Source organism: Telmatherina bonti, assembly GCF_933228915.1.
Source record: "Telmatherina bonti genome assembly, chromosome: 10".
Lineage (NCBI taxonomy): Eukaryota > Metazoa > Chordata > Actinopteri > Atheriniformes > Telmatherinidae > Telmatherina > Telmatherina bonti.
Window position 1 is genome coordinate 33,101,383 of NC_136628.1, and position 23,898 is coordinate 33,125,280.

The 23,898-nt window shown below is 38.8% G+C and overlaps 1 protein-coding gene across 1 annotated transcript in view; it reads left to right on the forward strand.

The window, feature by feature from the left end:
• The window catches only part of LOC306761729 (protein turtle homolog B-like), a 146,361-nt gene extending 123,499 nt beyond the window's left edge, over positions 1-22,862 (forward strand). The window contains 4 exon segments of the mRNA XM_079248000.1: positions 598-643; positions 11,051-12,685; positions 20,874-21,001; positions 22,397-22,862. Coding sequence (XP_079104126.1) covers positions 598-643; positions 11,051-12,685; positions 20,874-21,001; positions 22,397-22,611 — 2,024 coding nt within the window. The 3' untranslated portion in view covers positions 22,612-22,862.
• The last annotated feature ends 1,036 nt before the right edge of the window (positions 22,863-23,898 follow it).

Sequence of the window (23,898 nt, forward strand, 5' to 3'; positions counted from 1 at the left end):
TATTCATGAGATTTTAATGAAAGAAAACAAACCTGCAGATCTTTCACATCATGTCAGATCTTATTAAATATGGGGTTGTGTGCAGTACACTGGAGTGCTTTCTCTCTTGAGCCCGTGTAACATGTTACCAAAAATTGGATTATTTTTTTAACACCAGAGAATATGTTGCCACAGATGGTGATGCAGTTAAGTTTCTTCAACAACTCTGACACAGAGTTGTTGAATATTTACACCACAATGTGGTGTAAACATTCTCTATATAGCTCTCATCAAACCCCCTCAAATGACGTTGTTCTAAAAAGGACAATTTTTGTCCCTGAGCTGCTTCATTTCCTTGAACTTGAGCCTCATCTTGTTGCCCGTGAGTCATAATAAGTTTAACTTTAGAATAAAGCTAAAAGTAGCTCCGCAACACCGGAAAGGAAGCAGCTTTGCTATGAAGTAATGTCTTGTGTTTTTTATAGCATCTCTTACATTTTACTTTTGTCTCAATTTCAAATGGTGTCCTAAAACTCTGCAGCAGCAACTTTACTGTCAGATTTGTTGGTGTTTTTTTTTTAAAAAGACTGAGTTTGTTTTATTTTTGCCTTTTCCCAGATCCACCTCTTTCCATAACCCACTTAAGAAAAAGCATGGAAACTCCGTAAGTAACCCCACTGTAACACAGATTTTCTATGATAATGTGCATTTCTCTCGACAACAGCCACATACTGTACATTTAGGAGGTGGCAGAAAATAACATTCATCCCCATTATACAGGAACATTATTTAGTATTAGGAAAATTGTACACTAAAAAGTTAATAAGCATTGAAATACAAAAAGAATAAATCAACAGATAAATATATACTCCAGGCACCCAAAGTAAGATTTGCTCTGAACCCTGTTGGACACGTTCGTGTCATAGTTGGACACGTTCATAGTATGGTGAATCCTCCTTCTGTTGCAGCAATAAGCAGTTCTGCTTCTAATATTCTGAAATCCTCTGATGTTTTAATACGTTTTCAGTGAAACCAGTCGATGAAGCAAAGGTGGCCGTGTCAATGGCAGAAATATTCACCACAACATTTATAGTACAATCATAGGACCTGCTTTCCATCGATGTTTTTCATATACATTTGGAAAATAGAAATTAAAAAAGGTAAATGAAAATGACTTGATGGAAATAAAAGAAAATAATACTAAATTCAATTCATCTAAAAGGAAACCATAAACTTAGCTGAGTTGGTTGATGGAAACAGCTTTGCAAATAACATCAGACTGACGATGGTTCAAACAATTAACAAAGAATGATTGAAATGACTCCTTATTTGACAGGCTTTCTTGAGTCTAGTTTATGACATGTAATCTCAGATATTCTGCAACACAGAAAAGAGTTTTCTCAATATTTCTTTTTATAGATGTCCACCACAGTTGTTGCTCCTGTTTTTCCCCTCTGCTGCAAATATTTATTTAACCATGTGTTTAGGGCACACCATGGATGCGGTATCTACTTGTTCCTCACAACTTGCAAATATGTGCTGACCTCTTAGGTCCATTTATGCTCCCTTAAAAGGGGACATCTGTTTCAAATGTCATATGTTGCCGCCTTCATATGTCTTATATGTTATCGTAGTTGTTCAGTCTATTCATCCACGAGTGGGCAGTACGGAGTTTAGAGTTGATTTTCACATTTTGACACCGGTTGGTTGCAGTCATGCACTGCTATACCATCTGAAAACACCTGAAGAAGTGGAAAGATAAAACCACAACATTTTCTGGTTTTTCTTTTGATTCTTTTTATTTGGCAGCTACTATGTCGTCTTTTACCTGTTCCTCTTATTCTTTTCTGGTTTGTTTCTTTCGCTAGTTGTGTGTCTGCTATACAAGTCAATACTGCCCACAAGGTTTCCAGTTTTCGATGTCAAGTGACAGATAGCTAAGCCCCTGTCCACTTGCATATCCGTCTATGGGCCTTTGCACAGTCTGCATCTGGTGGGGGAGGCCCATGCTTGCCAGTAAGGACTGTGCCATTGTCCACGAAAGAAACATACCAATGAGTCTGAATATTACTTTAAAACGGAATTTTTGTCATTACAAACACATACACTGCTTTTGTTTTTAATCTAGTCTGGGCTGTTGACAGCATTAGCTCCTCTTTTCAGTCTGCTGCTGGAAATTGTTCCGTGATAATTACAATATTTCCTTATTTCAGTTCAAAACTAGTTTTATCAGCAGTTTGAGTAACTCTATAGTTAGCATCCTCCTCAGATTGGTACCTCAGGCTCTTCTTCAGAAGCAAACTGAGCGATTGGCAACAATGGTGTTCATTGTCATCTTTTGTAATATTGACTTTTCAGTAGGTCGCAGGCGAGACACTTTGGGTGTTCCTGCAAGATTGCAGGAATGCCAGGGGGACAATGACCTATTATATTCTTTACATTTACACGATAAAGAAACTTGGAAAATTATAGATCGGAAATCCTCACTTTTAAGACCTGCCCAACAAGTGGTAGTCAGAGAAAATGGGCTGAAAAAATTGTTGCACCTTTTTTTATTTAAGCTCCCTCATTTTTCTAAAAATGAGGCATGAATCATCCATGAAGATGGGGATTGGGGTTATTTAGTTAATAATGGTGTTCCAATGCTATTTTTTTTTTTTTCGTTTTGATCGCCTTTATTGTATGCAAGTCATTTTGTGTGTCTTTAAATCTTATTTTGACTAATTAATGCTTCTCTTTCTCAACCCACTTAACAAATCCAAGTTTTTAATTCCTTTTATTGCTCTCTTTATTCAAGCATACATCTTGCAGGCCTCTCGTTAACCTCCTGTCCCCCCCCACTTCTTACTTTCTGATTTCCCTACTTCTACAGGAGTCCACTTAGTTTCTTTCCAAGCGTTGAACCCTACTGGGAAGGGCTGGACACAAGGTTCACGCCACGACCTTCCAGTCCTCAGTGAGTGTGCTAGCCATTGTCCCCCTGGTCCTGCACATTGTACACACCCCTTTGCACTTTGGTTCAGTTCCTCAAACTCCTGATATGTCTGCATGCTTCTGGCCAAATGTTCCAACCAGGCAACAACAATGCTGCTCATGGCCTTCTTAATCAGCATTTTTCCCCGTATTGTTCACATGGTCTGTGAATAAATGACTATTCCTACAAAGAATTGTGACTCTCTATGTGTGCTGGGAATGTAAAAGGAATGGTAGTTTGGGAAACACATTTTTCTCTGATAAAACTGGATGTGAATTTAGCTGCACTTCGGTGTTACTACTAAAGCAAGCGAACAGGTCAGCGAACATATACAGGTCTGTAAATGCTTTAGATGTAACATGCAAAAAGTTATTTTTATTTAGATTTTATGCTACTACACCAGCTACATAGTTAGTAAAACAAATATAGTAGGATATGCATTAACTTTATGGTAGTGGTGGTGGAGTGATTCATTAACATATCATTAGTGGAAACTGATAAAAATGATGATTGGAATGTTGTGTTTTGCTATTTATGATACCGAAGGTTTCTCTTTTTAAACAGTTGAAATGTCATGATTTGTTCAGTTTACAGTATTTGTTATGTAAACAGTTTGATATTTGATCAGGTGTACTTGTTTGCTTTCTGGCAAAATTAAGACGGAATGAATCTGCAGCTGCTAGTTGTAGCTAGCTAGCTAGCTAAGTGTACTATGACAGCTCAAAAACATGCCTTTCTGTCTTTAAAACCCACCAACTAATAACATGATCCATTGTAACAAAAGTAAAATCATATGCTTTTTTATTTTTTTTTATTTTTCATCACTTTAAGCATTATTTTCCATAAGGCTGAGCTGAAAAATTAGGCCATAGCCAAAGAAAATGATAGATAACCCATAGATTATAAGCCGTGGTTATAGCCACTAAAGCATAACCACTTGTATAAAATTAAATCAAATAAAGTTTTATTGATAAAGCTTTTTTTTTTTTTCAAATGTAGCCAAAGTGCTTTACATCATAAAAACAAATTTTCACTATGTTTTCAACCTTTAAGCACTCAATTATAAAACATCAACAGATCAGATCAATAACACACCGGATTGCCTCCTTTTGCACTCACACATTATCATTCTCATAAAACACAAAACACACAAAAACACCTCCAAAACACCCCCAACCCCTATATATATATATACTATATACTATATATGTATATACACATAGACTTTATAATTAATTCATCTCAATTAATTACATTTTAATCGCATAACAAAATTTGCTTAAAAAAGGACCTCTTTTCATTTAAATGGATTTTATGGGATTATTAAATTAATTGGACAGGGATGTTTTCTATTTCTTTTTTAAAATGCATTTTTCAAGACATTAGTAGTGCTTGAGTTTACAATAATAATCTTTTTACTATTATTTAATTTAATCATACCTTGCAAAATCTTGCAATCTTATTGCTCCCAAAGCTTTTTGTACAATGACTAAATACAATGTTAGGCTGTAAATAGTGGCAGCATTAGTATAAGAGAGGTTTGACTCTGGGAACTGAAGTTTCAGTGACAAGAAATAAGTGGAGGCCATAGCTTTTCAAATGGCGTAGAACCACAAAAGACATTAAAATCTTGCTAACAGGAAACAAGAGGCAAGAGGGGAATAGACGACCTCTGCAAGCTGCATGCTGCCAACCAGAAGCTTTCAGGACATGGTGATGGGAGAATTTATACACATTATTTTAAAAGCAGAAAATGATCTTATTGCTGTAACAGAAGCAAACACATTTAGCAGAAGCAGGAGGGATATGCAGCAGGAGTTCAGCAATATCATGAGTTAATAAAGATATGAGCTATTAATATTAAATTGTGAATGTAAGACCATTTTTTTCTTTCATTTTGTATTAGTAGATTAAAATATGTTTTCAAGAAGAGGTACAGCACTTTTAATAATTCATTAAATACTTTATAATTATGTTAGCTTTGATAACATGTTGCATAATTTATTATTCTGAACTTTCCAAAGCATCATAAAGAGAAATAATTGCACATTTATGAAAATGATTAATTGTTTTTACAGCTATAACGACAAGCCATTTGCACTTTTTACCAGTCTGTGCAGTACTCTCTCGTTTTAGCCAGTGACATGACTGAAATCAGTTCCTTGTTATAAATTATGGGACCTTTGTTTCCTCTTGGCTCATTTTCTAACTCAAATAATTAACCTGAACTATAAAGCGTTTGACCTGAATATGAACTCTGTCCAGTTCCGAGTGAATCAGTGTAGATAAATATTACTGCCTTATTTATCTGGTCTTTATTACTGCTAAATGAAAAGATGTATTTTCAAACAAAGCATGGTTTCATTTTCTTCCTATGAAAGCACTTGAATCAAAATGACTTTGCAAATACTAGGAGTTTTATTGAGTTGATGTAATTAATAGTTTTACCTTTAGAAAATAGAAATGTATGCTTAAATTGAACTTAACTCTTTGGTCTTCAACAGATATGGATTGACGTTGGTGTCAGCTGACGTGCAGGCTGTAAGCAGATACTGGTTTTATTTAACAGTAAACCAGCTCCTAATGAAAACCACTGACTGACAGGGAAACTGCAGTCACTTTTGTTGTTGCCAGTTAAACCCAACACTATTCTTACCAATTCCATTCTGGAAACAATAATGACAAGAAATTCAAACACATCACAATCAAGCTGTCCTCCGCTTATTTGGCTTACGTTTAATGTCGCTACGGTGTGTTCGCCGTGAACAGGTGATGACAGGAGGGAGAACAATATATGACGAACACTCTTCATCCTGGCTGGTACTGAAAGGCAGCTGTCATGCAGACAAACACTGACTTTCCCTACACTTCCCTTCCTGTTTCTCCAATTCTTCTGTGTTGTTTTGTATATGTCAAATAATGTATTTAATGTTATTTTAAACACTAACATTGCAGATTCCATGGTTATCACACTGTTGGGCCTGAAGACTGGATCCATTTAACATTGCTACATTGCAGAATGTACTGCTATGTAAACAAAAACATGGCCTGAAAGAGAGAGAATTGATAAAATGTATAAGAAAATATATTTTGGAAAACTAATGTAGCCAATAAATGTTAATCTACTAAGTCATAAAAGTCATAGTTGACAGCAGCAGTATTTTACACCAAATGTTCAGCTTTTATACCCAAAAACTGGTCCTTGAGGGACTGATGTTTCCCTGCTTCAACGCACCTGATTCAAGTTAAACAGATCTAACAGCTTGCCAGGCTCTGCCCAATGACCCATTAATTTTAGTCATAATGCAGGACAGTGGTTCTTGAAGACTGGATTTGGCATCCCTGGTATAGTTATGTTATAGCCTCAGCATGTGGATTGCTTTCTAACAGCAGGGAATCATCCAGCTTTGCACATGGCTCCTGAATTTCAAGAAAGTCTGCTAAATTTATGTAAACAAGGCTCCGTGGCGGGAGCTTTAATTAGTCCCTTGAATTCCCACAGAAGTGAAGATTGTAAAGTTAACATGACATACAGAGTAACATTAGCCACAAAGATGCTGTTTCCTTGGTTGAAACAAGGAGAATTGTTCCAGTTTTCTCCACATTCCAGCTGAAAAATTAAGTGTTACCCAAAGTAAAAGAAAACAATTATTATGTACATGTTATATGGTACTTAGGTTTTAGGTCATTTCTCTTGTTTGAACTTGATGTGGACAGTTTTCTGCAAACTGTTTTTAATCACTGTCCACCTCCAAATAACATTTTTTACACCGAATTGACAGACTTCACCATTCTTCCTTTTTCATCCTAAATCCTGACAGTCACATTACTTGTTCCCTCTTCCCAGCAGTCTTGTATTCTGCATATTTTACTTGTGAAGTTTGTTGTATTTGTGCCCACTGCAGCTTAATGTTTGAAAGCTTATGAAAAACACAATATTTAATCGATAATAATACAATGAATCTGAACTATAAATATACTGTTTCGATATGAATGATGATTAAGCCTTTCATTCAGTTAGCGAGTCCTATCAAGGCCAGCTGATGGGATTCTCAAGGCTCTGACATATTAGTAAAGATGGCAGAGATGCAGCAATATCATCATAAGTCTACAGAACAACACAATTTATGTGACTTGATCATTAAAGCTGAACAAACTGATGAAGTTGATGCCAAATATTTTACCCTTATCATTATGGTTGATGGTTAAATGTACAAGAATGAAATGATGAGTGACTGTTACGTGTGGCTTCACACGGCTGATGTACCTTTTCAACTGCAGCTGCCAAATTAATGTTCTATTTATAAAAAAGTCATTACAAGCACAAGCCTTAGTGATCTAGTGAAAAGGGTTATGTGGGTCTTTACTACTGCTAAATGAAAAGATGTGTTTTCAAAGAAAACATGGTTTCATTTTCTTATGAAAACACTTGAATCAAAATGACTTTGCAAATACTAGGAGTTTTATTTAGTTGATTTAATATACAGTTTTACCTTTAGAAAATAGAAATCTATGCTAAAATTTAACCTAACTCTTAGGTCTTGCCTAGGAAAGGTGATTTAACTCTCCTTACTAAGGTTTTTGATAAATCACATCTTTCTAACGTACCACCAATTCTTTCATTGCTTTTGGGAAAATATACTATTTTTTGACCTTCAAGGATGGTCAATTGTTTCTTCTTAGTTTGATAAAACAAAAAGAAAATTAACTACAGACAGGTGCATGTGGGAATACAACAAGACCACGTAACTCGTCATTTCTACACACAAAATATGTTGCCGTGATCTAGGAGAACTTCAGTTGCACTGCAGCTTCCCCTCCACTTGGTGGCAGTAATATGCACATTAGTGACTCAATATCCCTAAACCTGAGGTACCCATTTCCAGTCCTTGAGATCTACTATCCTGCAGCTTTTATACACAAACCTTCTGTAACACACCTGAATCAAGTAACTGTCTCGCTACCATGCCCTGCAGAACTGAATGACATGCTGATGAGGGAATTCAGCTATTTGATTCAGGTGTCTTTGTGAAGAAATGTATCTAAAAGTTGCAGGATAGAAGATCTAGAGAACCGGACTTGAGCACACCCTCCCTAAACAGAGGTAAGGCAGAAGAGGGGTGCTGGGTAGCACTATATGTTACCAAAGCTTAAAATGCAGCAGCCACATCTATCATCCAAGCATCCATGGAAAAGCCTGTTGAAATTTTAACAACCAAAAAAATAAATAAATAAAAAATAAAGTAGCTACAGTGGATAAAGGAAGAGATTGTCTGAATAAATGTTTTATATTTAATTATGCCAATAAACCATATGTGCAGTTTCCCATATTTGTGATATAAAAATTTCTTTGTGATTATCTCATTGTATCAATTTTTTTTAGTTATTTATTTTATCATGTCATATTTTTGACAAAGTTTTTATCATTAAACTGGGCATGGATTTGGTTTAATTACCAATAAACACTGATTAAACCAAGAGTGAGATTATTTCAGCCACTACAATGTTCATATCTGAATGCATCCCAGACCTCTTTGTAATAGAAAAGTTGGGCCCCAGCATAAAAAAGGTTAAGAACCCCTGCTGTATGCTATACAGTATATCTAGATCCAAGTACCAGCTTATGCCTACCATTTTTTCCATTGTCTTTAAGTCTTTGAAAAAGTGCTAAAAGTCCATCCTTGTTCATTGAATGTTCATTCAAAGATCCTCAAGGAGTCTGAACCCATCTTCACGCTTTGATTATGTGTATAGGGGGCAAATATAAATTTTTTATTAAAGGAGTCATCACCCGGCAATTGCACATTTTCAAGTTAAAATGTGTGTATTGGTGTTGGACAGATGTATTAACATCCCCGGAAGCCTTTTTTCCAAAGGCGGTTGAATTTTTCCATCTGGGCGCTTTGTTCGCAGCAAAACTGTCCACAAGGCTGAAGTCTGGCAAAGGCATTTTTTTTAAATTTGTCCCTGGGATTTCGTCATCTCGGGGAGCTAATTGCATAAACCCACCCCTGTTCTAGGCCTAAATACACCCCTCTTTACACCTAAAAAAAAAAAGATGCTGGGCCTGCCTCAGTCACCATTATCAACAAGCTGTGAGAAGATGTGGAAACAGCGGTTCCATGTCCAATGCTTGGTTGTCTGTTGCCAAAACCAACACCGGAATGTTTTTGCTCTCCCTTCATCTGCGGACCAAACTGCCAGGGACAGATGGATTACATTGTTTTTTGTTGATAATGCACTTGCATCTCTGCTGGCTGCAGCCTGCTTGTGCATTTTGCAAACATTTGGGGAAAAAAACAGGTAAAGATAGCATCAACCCTGCTGAAGTTGGATAGAGGGGCATAAGTGACTGCAGTAAAATTACTATTTGTTAAATGAAATGGCAAGAACATATATAATCACCTTTTACATTTATTTTCCATTTGATTAGCTCTATTTCTGAATATTTGATAGAAGAAAAACTTCCCTCTCATTTCCTCCAATAGGTAAATGTACAAAATATAATATATAAATTATAAATGTTTCTTACATTTTGTAGTGAAAAAGCATTTAAACAGACTGGTTCCACGCCAGGATGTTGGATCAGACACGGGGGAGTTTGGAGCTTCATCCTACCATCTGAGCACCAGAGAAATGAAAAAGAGACGTTTTATTTTCTAAGCACAGTAATGAGTAATATCTTGCTGTGTCCCTGTTCTCTTTTTATTTGCTAAATTTCCACATGTGCAGTCGGTAAGTTCGATTTGGTGTGTTTGTAAGTTTGGCAAGGAAGTAGGATGTAGCAGTCAACATTACTTCCTTTTTTTGCATCTCTAACTCTGGATTTTTTTAAAAAAGAACATTCATATTTTTTTTTAAAAAAATGGTCCAACACAGAATAAAATTGAGACATATTAACATGAACGACATGCCTCATTGTCAGCATGCTATGACTTTGTTTACAGGCAAGGTGAGCAGACATTAAAGTGATGACTTTACCATTCAGAGACAGTTTGTTGTAAATGTGCTTCTTCCACCATCTTGGTATCTTCTCTCTCAGGCTCAGAGTCGGATTCAAACATAAATGGTTGGATTCAGAAAGCTGCTGCTGTCAGGTTTTGTTATGAATAAATGGTCAGAAAAGGCACTTATTAAAATTTTGTTTGTTTAATAAGTTTTTAAACAATTATTTAAAAACACTGACAGAACAGTGGAGACATGAAAAAAACAGGTAATGACTCCTTTAAAACTTTTTTAAGTGTTTTTACTTAAAGGTTATTATTTCTCTTTCTGAGCTCTTTGCAATGCCCTTCCCAGCCCCTACCAATGCCAGCTAAAATTGAGATAAAGGGATAAAATAATCTCCAGATTAATCTGTAACTTTAAAATACTTCAAATAAAATACTCCACATAGCACCTATCTAAACATCAAGGTGCAACAGGTCTTTCTAGCCACTAAAACTACTGCTGTGTGGCACAACTGGAACCAGTGGTGAAGTGGTGCTATTGAAGTTTCAGTGTGAAATGGAAAGACAATAAAATAAAAAATAGAATGTGTTCCAATCCTATTTATTGAACTTTGTGTCAGAGCAGTCAAAACAGGTATTTTAAACCTTTGTTTGCAACTTTAGAAACCAGTTGGACATGATTTTTTCCCTGTGTCCTTCTCAAAGAATTATGCATGATTTATTGCAGTGTGTCATTAAATGCGTGATATCCTTTCCTTTTTCTGCACTACCCCAAACCTGAAAAATGAGTGTGTTGTCACCCAACATTAAACCTTTTTCCACTCTGAACAGCAGGCACAATGTAAAATGAAATAATGTTTTGTATTAAGGACAAAATATAGACTTTATGGTTTCTTAATGTCCTGTGAGTAATCAGTTTCAGTTGCACTTTATATGGCCATGCAGGATTTTATACAGGATATTTTCATTTGCTTATGGTTTATTATCAGTTTGGCATTTCTTAACCTGAACTTACAATCTTAAAATTAACCGCAATTACAGCTTTAATGTTGTATTTGATTGTTTTCAGCACCATGAGTGTAACATGCACACAAAACTGGCTTTTTAAATATTCCAATATTCACTTGATCTGTATTCTTTTACATAGATCATCTTCAGGAAAGTTGAGCCCAGAGAGCATCCGTTCAAAGGCGTCCCCATCAGAATCATCTGAAGACAGTCATGACCAGCATGGGAGAAAACTACCCCCGAGTCCAGGGAAGAAGGAGGAATTATCTTTGTACAAGAAGACCAAAAGAGCAATAACAAGCAAGAAGTACACATCCAAGCATGAAGCAGAAGCAACAACACCTATTGAACTCATCAGTCGAGGCCCAGATGGAAGATTTGTTTTAGATCCCACCGATGCTGAAATGTCTGTCAAGCCCCGACGGATTGAAGGATTTCCTTTCGTGGAAGAATCAGACCTTTATCCAGAATTCCGGCAATCTGATGAAGAGAATGATGATCCTAGGCCTCTTCCACCAGTTATGGCCCCTCTTCGGCCTTACCAAATTTCCCCTATCTCCAGTCAGGAATCCTATCTTCAACCTCCAGCCTACAGCCCTCGTTTTCACAGGCCCTTCGAAGGTATGACCATCATGGAGAGCAGTCGGCTTCAGGCCTCAGGGCAGATTCGAGGCTCTCTCCATCACAGGGCTTTCTATGGCTATTTAGGCCATCCTGGAGATCATGATCCCCCACCTCCTTTCTACCTACCTGATACCAGCCCGCTTAGCTCTGTCATGTCCTCCCCACCATACCTTGCTGAGGGACCTTTTGCACACCCCATGATTCCAGAAGAAATGGGAGAGAGTGATTTTCCACAATATGCTGTCTCCAGTTTCCCACTTCCTCTGACACTCACCCCTTCCTCTCGTTCACCAGAGATCTGGCAGGGACTGGATTTTAGCTTTTCGAGTCTGGAGGGTCCTCAGTTTATTTTTCCCCCACACCACCCTTTGCATCTACGCCACGACCCTCCCTATCCCCCTCCACCTCATGTTCTTCCCCTTAGTGCTTTCCAGCCTTCCCCGCTTCCCATGCCCACTTACCCAGCTGTCCTGCCACTGGAGGCTCCAAAGAGCCGCTCAAGCAAGTCTCCCAGCAAAGCCAAGCCTCATGGCTCTCCAGCCAGGCATTTAGCTATGCAAGAGGCACATTTAGGGCAGCTAAGACACACAGGCCACGGTACAGGTGTGCCGGTTTTGCCTTACCCTGATCCATTGGCGCATATAGTCCCTAGCACATTCAGTAGCCTGGATACACGATGGTTTGAAACTACTCCCCGTTTTAGTCCCAGGCAGACTCGTAGAATGGATTCTGGCATGCATCAAGTGGTCCTTCAACCATCTCGACTCTCACCCCTCACCCAAAGCCCGCTTGGCTCTCATGAGGGCTCCCCAGAGATTGTAGTACGCCCCAGGCCACGTCCAAGCATTGTTCAACCTCCTATACCACCAGAGATGTCTGAGATTACCCTCCTCCCTCCCTCGACAGCCAGCTTTTCAAGGAGATCATCCCCCTCCTCCTCACCTGCTCTAGGTCAGGGTAGCAGGAGAGCAAGCCCCAGCTACCGTTCCCACATGGCTTTTGCCACCTCTGCAACCAGCTACCCAGCTTCCCAGTCCCCATCTCCTCCCATGGAAAGCAGCAACTTATTTGGGCAGATACCATCTCAGAGGAGGACTGAGGAGGAGATCCTTCCATCTGAGCCCTCTCCACCCCAGTTGTCAGCTTCAGGGTAGGTCTGTTAGGCATGCAGAGAGGGATGCCATTTATATCATCTGCCCCAACCCATAATGCTTTGATGTGTGAACTTGCTCTGACATTTTGGTTATGAAAGTGCTGTCAAATATTCATCAGTTTTTAAAACCATCTCTGCGGCTAATTAATTTTGTAATTTAGTTTATGCTTTTATGAAAGAAAATGGGAATGAAAACTAAATGGTTGAAGGGGACCCATTTTGTTACAATGATCCATTCTAGTTCTAGTTATTTTTTATTTGGAGTAGCATCAAGCTAGTCATGGCTTCTTTTCATGTTAGACATCATGTCGGAGGTATCTACTAACTGAATCTGTGAAGCATTGTTCCAAGTTGATAACATGGAAAAATGCAAAGCATTTTTTCAATGAACAAATTTGCCTCAAGATATTTTTATGTTGAATTGGCGAGAAAATGCTGTTGTTTTCACAGATTTCATTTCAGACCTTTAAGGGCTATAGTCTATCCCAATGAAAACCCCTTATTGCCAGCAGAGAGTGTAAGATGTTTGATACAAGCCCCTAAAAGCCTGGGAATTTGCAGACACCACTAAGGACCCCCCTTTTGCCATCTGTATCATGCGTTATCCTGCTTTCACTTAACAGGAGGGAACCCATAATATTCATCCAATTGATTCTCCAGACAAAACATCCATTGGTATGTCTAGTTCTAAGCCTTTGAAAGTGCCTTTATCATGCAGAAGGATGCTTTAAGAAGAGTTCATCTTGGCAGGCCCTGCGGCCCATCCTCAGCCTTAGTAACTTGATTGCATGACCAATTTTTCTTTACCTTCCAACCTTTCAGATTTTTCCTACCCAACTTCCTTTTCCCTTTCTGTAACCCTCATTTTCCCAAACCTTTAAATGCCACCAGGTTACCTCCAGGTCTGACGACCAAGGAAAGGTTGTTGGGCAAAGTGTGTCACAGGGCCTGTCCGCTTCTCATGTACTGCAATGTCTCCATCATTATGAATTAGGGGCAGTGTGGTGGTTCTTGATGACTCCTGGAGTCTTACCTGCTTTGTTTTTGATTGATCTCAGCTATCTGGGCAGCGTTGTTGTGACCAGGTCCTCTACACCGCAATAGGTAAGGGTTGGATCCATGTCTGAAAGGGGGGGGTTAGCAGGTGGGACTTTTTTTAATCACCTCGTCCTTTAAAGGGGAATACAAGACTTTTGAGTCTTTATTTAATTTGTTCCTTCCGTCAGTCAACACCTGAAGTTCTTTTCAGTTCTTTCCTTTCTCTTTTTTCTTTGAAATGGCTATGCATTTTAAGTTCTGCAGTGCCAAGTACATTATGCATTCTGACCGATATGCATATGCCATCTGTTAGCTAATATATCAGGTCAAAGATGCATCACCAACTTCATGCTTGAGTTGTTTGCTAATTGACCACAAACCCATGCAACTTACTGATCCGCTAATGAGGTTACCAAATCACATTGTTTAATCTTGCATGTTATCTGAGCCTGAAATCAATCTTTATTTATTTATTTGAGGAGATTTTTATCCAGTAAAATGTCAATCATGTGTCTGTAAAGCATGTTAGGTGAAGCGTTACCTTATTGAGACCCGTGTTTTCTTCGCACTCATGCCGTTTTAAGCCCTTTAAGCTTTTGGCATCTACTTGGATTATTGTGATCAAACCTTGACTTTTAAAATGCTTGTAAATGTTTAAGTGAAACCTAAAAGTCAAAGTTCTGAAAACTGGACTAACACATACACGTAATTTGATTAGGTATCGAAAGCCTACTGCATGCAAATGCTCAAATGGGCCTAGGTGTGTTGCACATGCTCAGAAGTCGCATTGTTTTACAAGCACGGTGATCTTTTACCAACACAGAATGTTAAAAGCAGGAGAATCTTTTAAATGTAGACTTAAATGTTTTAGACTTACATTAGTCTAAAACATAACTTTAAAACTTAGTTTTCCGCCCTCCCAGTCCGCATTACTTCTGGGAAACATATGTTGGCTGGACTTTGCTGTGGATTTACTCATGCTGCATAAGTCTGCCTGCGCCTACCACAATTGCTCAGTTCCAACAACTTCAAGCAATGACCTGCCATCCTGTCAATTTGTGTTTAGGTAGGAACTCAAACCAATCTGGATCATGTCCCTTGCCTGGACTTCTGAACCAAGCCATGTGACAAATGAAAAGCTATAATGCTATAATGAGTCCCATTTTCACCAAGTGAGAACCAAATTTATTCCTATTTGCTTAGTTTGTTAGCAGATGCTTTGCTGCCAAACCCATGGTCAGCTCCCAGCAAATTAACTCAAGAATTGCATGTCAACAGAAAAGTTATCATACACCTCATTCCTCTTCCTCCTTAACCCAGTGGTGTGCTGTTTTATCCATTTGGCTGTCTTCATCAGGTCATTTTGATTTGTATTCAGTTTCTAATAGAGTAGTTTCTAGTGAGAGTTCAGCCCTATTAAAACCTTTAGTTTGTTTCAACTACCCCAAAGCAAACCCAGTAAGTAACTGTAGGGCTGTGGTTCCCAAACTTTTTGAGCCACAACTCCCAAGTTAATATATGTTGGTGTTTGTGACCCCAAATCTGACAGCTGAGTGATTAATTGTGATACATCATATGGGTTATCTTGCAACCATTCTATAAATGTAATGTTGGAAAACTATCAGATTCTTAATCAATGAGAAGGATAAAGTGGTTTATTGTTGAACACTGTGGTCGGGAACCATTAAGAGCATCTTTCACCGAGATAATGCCAAATTCAGATTGGAGCTGCACAATATATTGTTAGAGCATCATAGTTTCAATGTACATGTGTGCAGTAGTCACACTGCAGGTCCTGGAATGTAGGAGGCAAATTCTCTCATTAATTTCAAGGGTACCTGACACCAAGGTTTGTTTATTGCCACTAGCAAACAAACATTTGTGGTAAACACAATTCATGTTTGCATAAAACATTTACTCAGGACGTAGCACAATAAATAAAAGCAATAAAAGATAACAATAACTTAAATACAGACAAACACTATGCTGCAGAAATACATGATAACTTAATATGTATCACAGAAGAAAATAACTTTCTCAGGTTTTTCCAACATATGTTGTTTGTTTAGGTACTAAAAATGAAGGTGATAATTTTACAGATTTATCTCTGCATTAGAAGTTTTAATTTGACAGTCCTTATAATCCCAAATTTATTTGATACATTTTGACTAGATATTTTTTATGATTATCTTATGACTCCCATGAAGGGCCTGACCTACAGTTTGAGAACCATCGCTGAAGGGTAAGAATGTGAAAAGCAGACAGGATTTAATGCTGGATTTATACTCTCACTGCATCTGTATACGCTAGGACTGATCATAGTGAAATGTGCTTTTGCAATTGAGCGTGGAATTATAGCATTGTTTTTTTTCTACGGTTACCACACAAACTCGACAAGAGGCTGCAGAAATCCAAAATCACATGATCACAAACCAATCAGAATACTCCTGCTTCACCATAATGCAAGAAAACCGAGCAGTGCCACTGGAAATCGCTGGGATAGTGTTAAGTTGTATTGCTAACACACAACCAGTGAAAGGAAAAAACCAGAGAAGTAGAAGAGGAACAGGGTGAAGTCTATGCAGAAACTGCCAAAAAAAAAACCACCTAAGGCGATACAGAAGAAGTTGACCTGCAAAAAATTTGTGGTTTTATCCTTCTTGTTCTGGCAGTGGTTTCGGATGCTTGTATATAACTTTATAGTGGCACATGACCATTTCCCACTAGTATCAAACCTGGAAGTGAACTCTGAACTCAGCACTACCTACTAGTGGATGAACTCACTTGAATAACTTTAGCAATGTAAAAGATACATGGAGGTCTGATTGAGGCGATGTGTGACAGTTTGAAACAGTCGTCCCCGTATATGTACATATGGAAGCATTACAAGGGTCTATTCACACTCAAAAGTCCACAAAACTGTGCACTAGTCAAATAAACCAGACTTTATAAAACAGTGTGTCCCAATCCAGGTCCTCAGACCCCCCTCCCCCGCATGTTTTAGCCCTCCTCCAAAGCACCTGCGTCAGATTAATTAACTTCCTCACCAAGTTTTTTGCAGCCTGTTAAGGAACCCTTTATTTCATTTAGGTGTGTTGGGGCACATTCACGTCAGTCTTTTTGATTGAAATTCTAGTCAGTTTGTTTGGAAAGTCCGCTTCAGTGGAGGAAACAGATTTTCTTCTTCATGTGGGTTTGTTATCTTTTGTTTAATACTAGTGCAGCGCCACCTTTGGTGGGAAGGGGGATATATTATTGTAAAGGTTTGGCGCGTTTGACCAAAGGGCAGCGTGAACACGATCTCAGTCTGAATGGATACACCTCCCTACAACTGAGCCCAGTCCCCAATCGGACCGAGTCTAGAAGACTATCTTGATGTGAATACACCCTTAAAGTAGGGTTACGTATAAAACATGCAGGGCAGGGGGTCCCAAAGGCCTGCATTGGGGAACACTGCTTTAAAAGACATTTTCCCTTCCTTGTTAGGGGTAGCGTTCCTTCAGGAATTACTTGAGAAGACAATACAAAGAGGAAATCTTTGTCTGAACATGTGTTTGGTGGACCAAACACATCCTCATCTATGCTTTCACTTCATACCAGCAGACACTGAAACAAAGCTGATAGTTAGGAATATTGCCACAGTGTTTCATCATAAGAAAAACACCATTCAGGCTGATTGACCCACCACACCCACACAGTTATCTGGGTCACCCCTGCCTTGCACCTTTCAATTCTAAGTTGTATCAGGACATGATTTAAAAAATCATCTGGTCCTTACTAGGCATTCAAATGAGGTAAATATGAACAACAACACATGCTGTATTGCACTGCAGCACAACAACAAAAAACTTAGTCTGCTGCATGTAGAAAAACAAAATACACCCTATTTTTCGATAGCTTGTAGAGGTGCCCTAGCAACAGTAATAAAAAGAAATGACAGTGTGAGATTTTCAGCCCGTCATTCTTCTTTATAACGTTGCTACAGTTGATGGAAGTTTGCTGTATTTTTTTCTGCACAGCTGTCTGAGGGTCCCACCACAGCATTTCAGTCAGGTTGAGGTCTGAACTTTGACTGGATCATTGCACACATATTAGTTCTTCTCTTCTCCAGCTACTCTCTTGTAGACGCTGGTGTGTGTGTGCGGTCATTATGGTGTTGCATGACCCAGTTTTAGCCACACTTTAGCTGTAAGACAGATTGCCTCTTGCTTGACTCTAGAATACTTTGGTTTTTGAGAAGTTCGTGGTCCACATGAATGCATCATGCCCATCTCCTGTTGCTCCTCCATGTTTGACAGTTTGTGTTTATGCTAGTAAGCGTTGTTTGGTTTTCTCCAAAGTGTCCTAGATGTCTTGTGGTTTCAGATGCAGTTTTACAAGCTGTGCTGACGTGTTCTTTTCAGCGAGGAGAGGCTTTGTCCTGTAACTCCTCCCAATGAGCCATACTTGTCTTTTTCTAATTGTTCTGTCAGGAATTTGAACATTTAGCATGCAAACTGAAGCCTGGAGGGTTTTAGGTGTACCTATTTTATGCAGTTTTTATGAAATAGCATGGTCTGACTTTAGGTTTATAGGTAGTCTCAGTCTGGAAATGTTGCTTATTGATCAGTTAATCATTGAAGTTTATTTGATTAGCAGCACCTGGATGCTATTCACCCTCTTAAGTAATTAGGGTGAATTTGTGTGTGTAACACGTTGTGTGTTATTGTTCACTTGTTGATCTAAAATGATCTCTTCTGTCCTTGTAAGGACCAGATATTTTTATGCCCTGTCACAAGAAATCTTATATTAAATTACAATAGATTTCGTTTTGACGTGACGACGTGACCACACACAGCCAAACTGGATAGTGTTGATAATACAAGTCTAACACACAGTTTCCAGCATACAAACGGTGCCTTATGTGTGATGTATAATACTGTAAGATGTGGCATTTTTCTGTAAACTCATCTTTTATTTAAAACTATTTTTAAAAAATGCTCTTAGTATTTAAGTGTGACACATTCTGCCACTTATATGGAACCAAATCTTATATAAACCAGTTGAAAATCTTCAGAACTGGACCTGGACTGGAGCCTGGAACATTTTTAGCCCTGTTCTAAAAAATAACATGATTGCATCTCTGCAATGATAATGTCTATTTAAATACTGTATTCATTTAAAAATGAGACTTAATAAACGTGTAAGAATGTGTGTTACTGCTGAAGAATAAATGAAGATGACACAGAGCACAAATGAAAGAGTCTGAAGCTTGCCTAAAATAAAAACAAACACTTCCAGGATGATTATGAACATCTCTTTGAAAGGATGCAGCTGTAGCTCTAAACTTCTGGAAAATCATAGTACAATGTATGAACATCATCTCTCCATAAGTTAACTCTGCATAAGTGGAAAAAAAAGGGAAGAAACATAAAAGGAGGGACAATTTAGTCTCAACAGTTCAGGCGGGGGTCCCTGTTCCATCTGCTTTGGTCCAGTTTAACACTGTTTGACACCATCAGCATCCCCAAATGTTAAGGTTAAGCTGTGTGTCCACTTGAAGGCATTGTTTACAGCTCTCAGACATGGCTTTGCATGTAACCAGCAGTGATGAAATCTGAGGAAGTTCTCAGCTCGACGGTTTCAGGAGGTTTTAAGACATATAAAAAGAAATTCACACAGGAGCCGGAAACTTAACTAGCCTTTCCCTCAAGCCCTGAAATCCACTTCCCAGGTGGACACATGGCCTTAACAGCCGGCATAAAGCATCTGTACAGAGCACCAATCAGTCCATCTGCTTTAAGCATACATTTGCTCCTGTAAGACCACAGGGTAGATCTCACCGTCATGTCCAGTCAAAGCAGCTTCGCTACTTGTTTTTTATCCTAAGGAACAAATATTTAGCAGAAGTGGGCACACAGGGGGGTCGAGGACTCCCTTCTGTTACAATGAGGTGCCCGGTGAAGTACTTTGAATGTATTCCCCTTTAAAGTCGTGTTCCATGTGCAAACTCTGCCATGCATGCCATCGCTAAATATTGCTCTTCCGTTTTTAAAAAAACAAAATAATTATATTGAGAAATTATTGTTACATTTGTTGTCCTGGTGCTTCGCTTTTCTTTGGCTTATTTTTCATTATGTGACTGTTCCCGAGTAGTCATTTCCCCCCTCCCCCCCTCCCGCCATCTCTCCCCCTGTCAGCATGGTGAAGCCCATTGTAGACAGTATCCATGTCTATGAACACATATTGATGATGCTTTGTCGCTCAGCTGTGATTCTCCCCCCTCTACTAACGACATTCGGTTTCTCTCTGCAGCCACGGTGGGACGATGGCCTCTATGTAATGCTTATTTGTTTTCTGTGCCTCGAGAGAAACAAGTGTGTGTTTGTGGCAGAAATCTGTGGGCTGCCGAGTTTCATGAGCCTCCATAAACGGGAGGGAGTTCGCGAGAAGCTGCGAAATATCCACCAAAGAAGCACTTGCATCTGTTATTTTCAGAGTGGGACATACAGTAAATATCAAAACAGCAAACGCTGAATCTATTGGGAAGTCTTGCATCCATTTTCTTCACAGTATTCATGTTTATTGGTGAATTTTTGCTCTGAAACCAACAGTGCAAGTCTTTTTAAATGTTGTATCCTCTCAGCAACGTTCCTCTCTGACGTAGTTTCCACCGTGAGCTAAACGGATGGTTTCAGGAGTTGTGAAACACTTTTTTGATTTCTTTGGATATAGATTGTTGGGATCAATATGAGCTAAACACTCTCAGATGTCCTCAGATGAAGGACAAAGAAATTTCATGGTGCACAAATTTTAAATGCCATCCAGATTTCAATTTCCTGCAAATATTCCCAATTAGCCTCCACATGTCTGTGTTAATCTGGATTTTGTAAGATTATGGTAATTGTAAAGTAGTTGTATTGATGTCTAAACCTCTGAAGAGAGACCCCCTCCCCTCACCCCGCTTTTGCTGGATTTCAGAGTACAGCTGTTTTGGTGACTCACATTGATCCTTCGGCAATGTGCTGCACCTCTTTGCTTAGCACGAGCAGTGCTGTTTTTTGGGATTGTGTGAGTTTTCGTGCGCTCCGTAGTGCACGTGCACAGTGCACTGAGCATGTTTGGCCCAGAGTTACCCGTTTTGTCCTTCTCTCTCCTCTTCATCCAGAAAACGTCGAGGTGCGCCGAGTGCCCATTCGGGGTCTGAGAGGATTGATGCACTGAGATATCAACGTATTAAAAAGGCCAAGAAGATGACCATGAACAACAATAACTCAAAGAGCAGAAAGAAAGCAGGTACGCATCCTGATCCTTCCTATTCTCACTGGAAACATAAAGCTCAACATGTTAGGAAACATGGTGGAATATTGCTTTGTTGTTACAATAAATCTTCTACTGTTAACGTCTCTTTTAATCTGTGTCATGTCTGTAGGAAAAATGCATTTGAGTTGAGTATTTGGCTTGTACTTGCTTAAAACAACTTTTCTTCTAATAACAAACTTCTTTTTTTTCTGCCTTAGAACTTTTTTTTTTTTTTTGAAACAAGAAAAAAGACTGGCTTAGTACATAACCAATTCAAAGGCATTTGATACAATAAAAGACTGATCTTAATAGCCATCTAAAAAAAAAAAGAGGCCTAGGTTTGAAAATAATGCATAAATTGAATCAATAAACATTATAAGGCCAAAAACCTGTGTAGAAACAATAAACAATATCCATAACATGAAATGAAAAAATAACGAGGTCTAATAAAAATTCCAAGTGCATAAGTGATTATAAATGTACAAAGCATGTTTTGAATCAATGCATTTCACAGCTTTTTGATAACTCATTTCTGAATGTAGCAAACAGTGGTTTCATATTTAAAAAGCGGCATTTGTGTATATAATGTCTTATTATTGTTATTATTATTATTATTATTATTATTATTATTGTTGTTGTTGTTGTTGTTATGATTGTTATTATTGTTATTATTATTAATATTGAGAAAGTTTCTTGAACATAATGACAAAGCATACAAACAAAAAGGGGGAAAAGGAAGCATCCGTTTATCTCATCCCACAACAGTTTGAGTCATAATACCTCAATTGCATTCATTATTAATACTAACTACATGGAGTTACATCATCTTATAATGAAACAATAATGATTAAAACAATACTCAGAATAAATATCAATATCCTGTAAGTGTGTGTGTGTGCTTTTGTGTAAAGACAGAGTCCCTCAGAGGGATTTTGGACCTTCTTTGCGATATGTCTGAATGCCTCCTTGCAGAATCAGACTTGCTTGCTCCTGCCACCGCTGCTTTGGCTGTGCCTGCTTTATCCAGCTTGTGTTCATGCTGTACCGACTGCATCAACACCTTTCATGTCTTGGCATGTATTACGCCTCGCACATCCGTCCAACTAGCCACCTTTCAGGGGCAGCAGTAAAAAAGGGATCTGAAGATGCTGAAAGCTGGATGTTCTTCTTGTCTTTTCTGTCTCTGTTGATGACGACCAAGCTTAGCGGGTCATGTGACAGAACAATGATCTAAACACGGCAGTAAACCTCCAACAGGACGATTCGGAAAAGAATCAATGAAAGCTGCAACGCTAAATGAAAAAGAAATGACACATAAAACGGTCCTCCTTGCTCCTGAACCGTAACTTTTCTTGGCTTTGAGCTAACGCTCCATCTCTTCTGCTCCAGGTGTCTCCACCTCTCAGACCCAGCAGGCCTACACCTCTCAGGTACTCCAGCCCGAAGAAGCTCTCTACCTCCGCAAGAAGAAGAAACGGCCCATTCTCCACGATCCATACACTCGCTTTTCTGCTCTGCTGTACCGCCGCCCACCTAGAGAGGACCAGAAGGCCATTTTAGCTAGCATGGACAACATGGACCCTGACCACGCCACCCTCCTCTGAGAGCCCACAGGGGATGAGGTTACACCCATGTGACCCCCGCCCTCCACCCTCCTTACCATCCATTCCATTATAAAACAGTAGCTACTTCCCTGTTGAGAAAAAAATCCATCTGAATATCTTTGCTCTTTATTGTCTGCAATTATAGATAAATTCAGAGGGAATATTCTGTAGCTACACCATCGATCAACCAATTTGCATTAGTAGTCTGTTGTTTTCATCTGATTATCTTGATTAGTACAAATATGTTACAAAAAAAATCAGAGACCAAACTTATTTTTACCAGTTTAAAAAAAAAAAAAAAAAAAAAAAAAAAAAAGTTAAACTGGTCTTTGATTTTTCAAAAATAGTTGCAATGTCAAACTGGAGGGAATTCCCAGATGGGAGTTGCAGAACTGCCAGAGACAAAAGTATGTTCTTGATGTTCTCAAATGAAGAAAAATTCCCCTTTTAAACATCAGTTTAGCTTTCTAGAGATTCCAGTCAAAACGATAGCTGCCAGACTTTCCAAAAGTTTTACTCCAGTGCAACAAAACCAAGAGTTTTACCAACAGAGTAACGCAAGGCTTGATTATCAGGCCCTGAATTCTTAAAAAAAGAGAAAAAAATCTTCCATTGTCTTTGTTTTTCTACTTAAGTATACACATTTTCAATCGGAGAATATTCCGCGGGTTTTGCTCACGTTTCTGGTGCTGAGCTGATTTCCAAATCTCCAACGAAACTTCCCTCTCTCACCAAGAAAAATGTAAAAAAAAAAAAAAAAAAATCAGACTGTGTCTCTGTTTACAGCGCCAGATCCTCTCCACCCGCTCCGATCCACCCAGAAACTCGCCTCACAAACGTCTGACTTCCTACAAAGTATACCTCAGAGCACAGGACACGAGACCGCACGACCGCCATCGGCCAGCTGAACCCTTCAGAGCCTTTTTTCATTTCCTTCGTGACTGCAGCTGTGTTTCATCCAGAGTGTTTAAACTCCGTCATTATTCTGCTTTTTAAATGTCCAAAACTTCCTCATTTAGTTTATAAAGTTTGGAAGCTCTGCTCTGCGGTAAATGACGCGGACCTAGATCTTTCTTTCTTCCAGGGAGAGGTCGTCTTACATCTGCATACACTCCAAAGTGGATGTTTTTATTTTTCTGTCAGGAAAAAGTGATTTGATTGGATTTGAAGTGACGAAATTGCTCCGATCGCTTCAGTTTCAGCTGCTTCTGACATCTTAGGATGGTTTGCACTGGAGCAAAATCTTGTCTGTTTCCCATTAGATCCCTTTTCATCTCCTTCTCTTCT